At 44.6% G+C, this 8,433-nt stretch overlaps 1 protein-coding gene across 2 annotated transcripts in view; it reads left to right on the top strand.

Annotated features, from left to right (window-relative positions):
• SLC49A4 (solute carrier family 49 member 4) overlaps positions 1–4,440 on the top strand; it is a 49,715-nt gene extending 45,275 nt beyond the window's left edge. The window contains exon 8 of one of the 2 annotated variants that reach the window (XM_035896320.1): positions 2,927–4,440. In XM_035896320.1, the coding sequence (XP_035752213.1) occupies positions 2,927–3,042 (116 nt within the window). In that variant the 3' untranslated portion in view covers positions 3,043–4,440. Of the gene's footprint in view, positions 1–1,460; positions 1,897–2,926 lie in introns of those variants that run through there. The other variant, XM_035896319.1, reaches the window with a different exon arrangement.
• The last annotated feature ends 3,993 nt before the right edge of the window (positions 4,441–8,433 follow it).

The raw sequence follows: 8,433 nt of genomic DNA, 5'->3' as shown, positions 1-8,433 counted from the left end.
CAGTAAAATGCAGGTAAAGATAAACCTGAAATTAGCATATCCATACACTTGGAATATTTTCCCTATTTCTTCTAAGGAAAAAAAAATTAAAAGTAATTTGTGGCAGTCCATTCTCCATGATGGAATATCACAAATGATGGAAAGTACAAGAGCACATTTGGGACAAGTGGTGAAGGGATCAGGTGCACAAGCAGTGTTCTTCTCTATCATTCCTATTACAGAGAATGATAAGGAAAGGAACAGGAAGAGCCAGGAAATAAATACCTTGCTCCGAGCTTGGTGTGGGGAGCAGAATTTTGGGGTTTTTGACCATGGGTTGGCCTACACAACACCAGGCCTGCTGGCAAATGATGGGGCATACACCTCTGCCCAAGGGGCAAAAGGATGCTTGCCAAGAAGTTAACAGGGCTCATTGAAAGAGATTTAAGCTAGATTTGAAGGGGGAGGGGGATGAAACCAGTCTTGCTAGAAATAAGCCTGGGGATGACACACCACTGTGTGAGGGACAGTGTGCCAGCGAGGTCCTTTGGTCTGTCACCTCAGAGGAAGTGGTGGATAATAATCCAAGTGGCAGCAAAGATGCAAAGGTTATAGTAACAACTGTGGTTTGTCACTTAGGAATTAAGACTTCTCTCCTCAGAAGAGTGGCAGGATCATTAGCCCAACTGAAGTGCATCTATACCAATGCTCACAGCATGGGCAATAAATGAGGAATTAGAATCCATTGTGCAGCAGGAAAACTATGGTATAGTTGACATTGAGGGACTGGAGCATGTCCAGAGAAGGGTAATGAAGCTGGTGAGGGATCTGGAGCACAAGGCTTATGAGGAGCAGCTGAGGGAACTGGGGTCATTTATCCTGGAGAAGGGGAGGCCCTCTACGACTACCTGAAAGGAAGGTGTAGCAACGTGGGGGTCAGTCTCTTCTCCTGGGTAATGGGGAATAGGACAAGAGGAAATGGCTTCAAGTTGCACCATGGGAGGTTTAGATTGGATATATTAGGAAAAATTTCTTCACTGAAAGGGTTATCAGGCACTGGAATGGGCTGTCCAGGGAAGTGGTCAAGTCACCGTCCTTGGAGGTATTCAGAAGACAGGTAGACGAAGTGCTTAGAGACATGGTTTAGTAGTGGACAGGTGCGGTTGCACTTGATGGTCTTAAAGGTCTTTTCCAACCAAATTATTCCGTGATTCTATGTGGTCACTTTGGGGGACCCATGCCAATGGGTGCTATTGGTTTCTTTGATAAAAAACCCCTTTAGAAGGTAGATAATGATCTTAAACATTTGTCTCTCATTTGATTCAAATACATCCTCTTATGGCATTTAAGAAGGTTACAGATAAACCAGAGCCCAGGCAAATTAATCTTGTTCCCTCAGTCTTGGTTTTTAGGCCAAATAATCTTTAATAGTTTTAATTCGGATTTCTCTCTTTTTCTCCTCGTACTCTGATATTGCAAAGGCTGTGAAAGAGCCAAGCCCTGGAAACTTCTCAGTGCACTGAAGATTTTGGTCCAGCTAGCACGGTGGAGATGCAAACCTTTCGAAAGCTCAACCTCCCTGCTAGTGCTGTGCCCTGAGCCCCAAAGCCGCAGCCTCTGGATGCGGTTTCCTTCACCTTTTCTTCGGGGACTTCCAAGGGAAAAACAAAAGCAAGTCAACCTTTAGCCTCATGCAATCAATGTGTTAGCATGCACCGCCAGTGCCGTCACAAATTCTGGATTACAAAAAACATGAAGGATTCACAAGTTAAATTTAGTCTTTTAGGATATTTGGGTTAAAGTCTGTTTAATCCAATTAAGCAAGAGTATTATAAGGAAAATAATAGCAAAGCATTTGCGTATTGACTTCTGGCATCACATAACATGGTTTTCTCCAAGCCTAAGAAAATATTACTAAGGTTTTAATAAGATTACTGCCTAAACAAATCTGTGAGGGGTTTTGGTGGATGAGGGAGGGTGTTGTTGAAGGTTACTATTTTTGGAAGGTTGATTTTTTTTTTTTTGGCTTTCTGACTTTTGTCCTTTGCATTGTGTAATATAAATTGTGCTTTTTCTTTTAGCAATATAAATTACAGATTTAAGAAAGTCACAGTGCTGAAGTCCTAATTTTGATTAACTCAGACCTTGAGGGAAAATTTACATTACGTAGTAGTAATAATAATAATAATAATAATAAAGGAAATGTTAAAAAAAAGAAATAAAACACCATCTCCACTAAAATTAATGTTTCTTCAGTAAATCGATAGATTTAAAGAAAAGGAAATTGGTGTGTATTTGTTTAAAAAAAAACCTGAAACAAACTGCTAATTGGTAGTCAAATATCAGACGATAGGATGTGTGGAGCACAGGCTTTTCAGGCTGGTGCATATTATGTCTAACAGCTCAAAAGAAGCTTCTGAGGAGCTGTTTGTGCCACTAGTTTTAAATTGAATTGATCGTACTACTCACAAGTTTTTTCTGAGGAATTGGTTTTCCCTCCCTATACCGTGTAGCAGGTTTGATTCAAATCAAGTCCTGCTTCTTCTTACACTTTTAATTTGGTTTAGTTTTCAATCCATAGAAATCAAAGAACTAATGAGTAGAGTCTTCAAAAGTGGTTTATTCTCCATTAGCAATGATAGATTTTATTTTTTCTTGTTCCCTGTTCTATCCATTGGCAGGTTGAATAAGGAGGGTTAACATTAGCTGGAGGCATTGGTTGTGTGTGTGTGTATATATATATATATATATGTACACACACACATATATTTATGCACACTTAAGGCGTCCATGGAGAAGTCTCGTAGACCATGTTAACCATCTATCGATCGAGAGCTGTCAGGTTTTTGCAATTTCCTTCAACCCTGCAATCAATCAAAGTTTTGGTCGCTTTAAACACAGAACATGTTTGATAACTCTGAGGCTGGGTCTGGTTTCTGCTTTACAGAGTTCTCCTGGTTCAACTGGTGCCTGCCGGGATCGTGTCTGCTCAGCCTGCTCCTCATCCTGTGCTTCCGTGAGTCCTACGACAGACTCTATCTTGACGTCGTCGTCTCTGTGTGATAACGCCGGACTGGTGAGGGGTTGGAAGAGACTGGAAGTCAGCTTTGCAGCCTGCGCATCTGCCTGGATTTGCACAGCTGCACAGTGGAAAAACAAAGAAATTACGAGACTCAATCGTGGCTTTATTAGAGGAGGGTGAGGGACAGGCTGTTCTTGCATTCAAGACCACTTTGATTTGCGATAAATGCGGAACTCGAGTCGTGATAATGATGCCGAGATGCACGAAGAGGATATATCTGATATACAGGTCCCGGAGTCAGAGCCGGGGCGCTCTCTTTAAAAGGCTGTGTTGATGTAGCAGTGAGATGTACAGTTGAGTTGTGTGTGAGTTGCGTGTGCGTGCGTGTGTGCTGACTCAAGGTTGTACACACTGGGGTACCAGTCATTTTTGGAGTCTTCTATCAGAATAGTAATAGTGAATAATCTTAACAAAAGGGGGGGAAAAAAAAGATAAAAGGAAAAAAAAACCCCCAACTTTTTCTTAAAGATTTCTCTTTTAAATCACTAGCCATTTCCATAATGAATGTCCATTAAACAGTTAAGCTAAAACGATTTGGTGCTTGTACACTACATTTACGTTCTAATAAAGTGATTTCTGATATAAGACACTGGTACCAGGGTTTTTAGCCATACTAAATATCCCAAACTGTCCTTGCAGTGTTGTTAGAGGTGTTTGTTACCACCCCGGAGCACATGTAACCGATAGTTTTAGCTGCCACTGAAACCCAACTTGCGCCCACAGTCACCGCTGAAATACCACTGTGGTTCTGTGTCTCTTGAACACGGAGCATCTGTGGTATCTCAGAGGTTTGCTGAGGGTCACTCTTGGTAAATGTCGCTGTTTTAGAGGCCACCGTTGTGTCACCTTTTCATCCCCCGTCTTCTTTACTGGGAAGACCTGTTTGTGACACTGAATCCTGTGGGTGTGGATGTCCAAGTCCCGCTTGTTCTCTTCTGACACTCTAGGGTGTGTGTGGTTTTTAGGATTAGTTCATGATTGAGGGTGCCTAAACAATATGGTTTGTTAAACTAAGTCTTTAAAATCACTGTTTCCTAAAAAAAAAAAAAAAGTCTTTCTAGTTGATGAGGTGCCCTGATGGCGAAATGACAATGACTTTGACAATGAAAAATAACTAATGAGTATTGGCATAATACGGGAAATACAATGCCAACTCTTTTTATCGGTACTAACCTGTGGTCTTTGTGGCCCTTACTTGAACGTAAATATTAAAGACACTTTGAATAGTTTTTTAACTCAATTTTAAACCTGCTAATAAGTTCTTAATTACATTCTTAGGTTTCAGTTCAATATTATTTACAGTATTTCCATGTGTATGTTCTGTGCTTTGTGTTAGGGGGTGTGTGTTTGCGTGTGCGCGTGCGTATTTATATCTATGTATACACGAATAAAACTTATATATAATATATCTTTTATATATAAGTTATATGAGGGTATGTGTTTACATAGGTTTATTTTAAGCCATCGTGTCTCTGGATGGTGGTATGCCATTGTTTGTAACGAAACCTGTCCCTGCTGTGAATGGGAATGCATACATACTCTGTCTGCAGCATGAATTTTTTTTCAGGGGGTGAGTGATTCCCTGCCGCCACGATTTCGTGGCAGGAGGTGCCTGCACGTGTGGGAGGAGGCTGGTGTGCAGGGTTCTGCGTCCGTAGAAGTCCGAGTCAAAGGCCCTTTGCTCCTGTGTGGGGCCCTTCCCTGCCACCCTGGGGTGATGCCGACACTGCAAACTCGCCCAAATCAGCCCTGAGCTGAGCCCTGCCTCTCAGACATGGATCCGTTCGTGCTGCCTGCTCTCCTTTTGCAGAGAGAATATGCCACTAACACCTGCAACTTAGGTCAGCCGTATCTGTGCAGCACAGTAAAACAAGCTGTTCCCTGCTTTTACATTTTCAGAGCAATGGATGTATTTACTGTAGTAACAGAAAATGTACTTAGCTTGTTCTCTAGATCAGCTACTAAATGATTTTTCAGTCTCGAAGCAGGCTCTTTGTAGAAACGAAGCTAGCCTACGCGGGGGTAACTCAATCAATCTAACCGGCGCGTTCAGAACCGCTGGCATCATCCTCGTACCGTTTTTCAGATGAATGGTATTAACTGTCCAACTTCTTTTTACTATGTTTTAGTGCCTGGAATAGTTTTGGTACCCGGTAGCTGCTGCTACCTATTGTCTTCTGAAAGCAAGGATCGCTTGCCAAGAGTCTGATTGGAGTTGCATTGTCATGGCAGAACTGCAAGCTCAGATGGCTCTTCGGAGCTCTGCTTCTCCAATTTACTGTAGCTATATTAAGATTAAAATGGCACAGCTCAGGCACTGTCCCGAGTGACAGAGATTTCTAATCCTTTCACTGTCCTGACTATTTTAGGATAGAGAAGCACTTCAGGCAGTATTCAGACTATAACCTATTCTGCCCCTTTTCCAGAAAGCATTGGACAATTCAGAGTATTTGTCAGCGCTGCCAGATGCATCCTCCCCATACACCAGGGGAGAAGAGGGAACATCTTGTTTTAAACCCCGGTGATGGTTTTGCTGAGTCGGTATGAATTGCTCCCTGCTCTCCTGAACTGCGATGCTTTGGTAGAAGTTTCTGAGTCTGTCTCAGGCACTGTAGCGTGTGGTCTTAATTACAGCCCTTGGTGCCTCTGCACCACAACGGAGACATTATCCAGAGCTGAGCAGCACGCAGGGCTCTGCTGGAGACCCGCGCTGGGGTTGCAGGCACCGTTCTGCAGTCAGGGCTCAACCAGAGGTCCCAGCAAGTCTGATGGAAATCTGCCTGAGTGAAAACCAAAGGATGGCTCCCAAATTACTTGAAATTGTACAGGACGCTGCTGCATTCCACACATACAGTGTTCAGGCTTTAGGATTTTATTAGATTAGCAAGTCTGGCTCAGGTCGGAGGTGGGGGTTGCAAATGTGCTTGCTGAGATCTCTGAAAAATACTTTATCCTCATCTGTGCCCAGCAGCAGCATCCTTCTCTGGAGAGGCAGTCCCATTTCATGCCAGTAACCCAACTGAACCTGTGGGAATATTTTTTGGATATGGGTTATCACTAGGTCCACCTTTGGATTTACTGAGGGTCTGAGCTCTCAGGATCACTGCACTTTATTGGGAGAGCCCTAAGCAATGCTGATACGGTTAGCAGTAGTGCAGAACAGGCTCAAAACACTTACTATTTCTCTTGTTAATGACTGAAAGTTCTAAGTCTCTGTAACTTTGTGAGTCAGTAACAACCTGGGGGGGGGGGGGGGGGGGCATTACCTTGCACGGCCGCAGAGTAGCTCACGTTGGCTGCTGCTTGCCAGCAGAGGAAGGTGCCCTGGGAAGTCGCAGTGTTTGCTTCTCTTCGTGGCCCCTAAGTTCATGGCCCTGAAGAACGCTTTTTTTCCCCAGCAGTGCAGAGCCCCCTAAGATACAAATAACTGTGCTATGGTTTATATTGAAAATGCTAGGAAGGATGCTCTGTAATGACTGCTCGCTCTTAATAGTTCTTCATTTTAAGTATGGGCTGCTCCTCAGGTTTTTGCTTGGCTCAGTAGCAGCTCTCAGTTCAGCTCCCAGTGCTGCTGGCTTTTCTGGGAGCTGTGCTAGCTTGCATGCTGCTGCTGAGGAGGCTCGGGGTTAGCAGGCGGAGGCTCCGCTTACGGCACTGGTTACTGTCTCTCGTCACTGCTGTCACCCATTAATTTCCTTTTGATTCCTTTGCCTTCCTGCACAGCTGCCCGCTCCCCTGGGCTGGAGTCCGTGCAGGAGGTATGGAGAAGAGCTTCCCCATTCCCAAGCCAGTTTTAGAGGGATGGGTTGGTTGGCCATCTACATAGTATGCATACAAATAGTGATCTTTTTTTAGAAAATCAGGCAAGGTGGAAGAAAGTGCAGACCCAAAGGATTTTGCATGCGTGAGCAGGTAGCCTGTTACCAACAGACTATAATTTGCCTGCAACTCATCATTTTAGCTCCCACACCTAGAGAGGCCAAGCTGATCAGCACCGTGCATGTTATGTATTCAGGTTCACAGCGTCATGGAGTTTTTCCCAACCATCTAACAGAGCTGAAATGGATGGGGGTGGGGTGTCTTTAATTTTGGGGCGGGTTGGAAAACCCCAGGCTGTGTCAGGGTTTGCACCAGGGTTTGCACTCGGGAGCACCAGGCTGATGGAGTGAGTTAAGGGGAGGGCAGGTTTCCAGAGGGCATTTCAACACTGAAATATTGTGTTGAATTCATCAAATCCATATAAAATTTGAAGTTTTGCGATGACAGGGATGTCAGTGCCTGGCTTGTTCTACAGTAAACTTTGCAAGTGACTGCATAGCTTTGCACTGCAATATAAACAAGCTGACTTGATTGATACGGGTGTATTGGCTGTTACTGGAAAGGGAAGAGCTGTTTAATTGTGAGGATTGACTGAAATATGAATGGGAATTACACAGTTTGCACAGTGGATATAACTGTCCTGTAATGCTGTGACAGCAAGGTTTTAATTTTTCATCTTCATTTCTTCTGTTGGGTCACTTGCAAATATTAGTAATTATCTGCGACAAAGGCATTTTTATGTTTCATCAGTTTTGGGGGGGTTTCTTTTAGACTAAGTCTGGATCATTGTCATAATTTGGCAAGAGAACTGCTACACTGGTATGAAAGTGTACCCTGGTACTTGGTACCAATTTGGTTATTTGACGTTGGTGCCACTATTCTCGGTGCTGTTAAAGCGCCAGGCTTGGGGAGCGGGGATGCGGGGTGCGGGGAGGCAGCAGCGCTCGTGGGTGCACAGTCGCGCAGGGCTGACCCTGCCAAAATGAACAAGAACTTCATCATCGTCTTCCATGGGTCCGGGATGCGGGTCCCAGCATCGGGGCTGGGAGGAGGAAGGGAGCACGTGTTGGGGGAGAACAGCCTCATCGGGGGGAACAGCCTGGTCGGGGTTGCTGGCTGCCTTCCGATGGAGAGGCAGCCTCCAGGCTTGCTGCATCGTGTGCAAGAGATTGCGAGCATGGACACGGGCTTCATTCGTTTCCCTGCAGCCATTGCTGCTGCGAGGTGGGTTGTGGGTGGCACAGGAATATCTGCCTTGCTTCCTCCGGCAGCGTCCTTTCAGCCGGCAGAGAATAGCCACAGAGCAGGCAGCAGCCCCAGTAAAGTCAGAAGATGATGTCAAGCTGCTTATAATTTTTGCAGCTTGTGTTCCAAGACAGATGAAACTAATAAATAGAGGAAGAAATGTAACTCTCTCCAAGTTTTGACAAGCAAAAGCAAATATTTACACAGATGTGCTGGCTCCTGCCTTTTACTTGGGATCGCAATGTGTTTGGAGCAATCAGTGCCGGCTCGGAGTGTGGACCCGCTCCCGCAGCCCCGGTGCTCCTCCT

This window comes from Egretta garzetta, unplaced genomic scaffold (genome assembly GCF_000687185.1).
Source record: "Egretta garzetta isolate BGI_Z169 unplaced genomic scaffold, ASM68718v1 scaffold326, whole genome shotgun sequence".
Taxonomy (NCBI): domain Eukaryota; kingdom Metazoa; phylum Chordata; class Aves; order Pelecaniformes; family Ardeidae; genus Egretta; species Egretta garzetta.
Note: the sequence above shows the minus strand (reverse complement) of the source record. Positions and strands in the feature narration are given on the sequence as shown.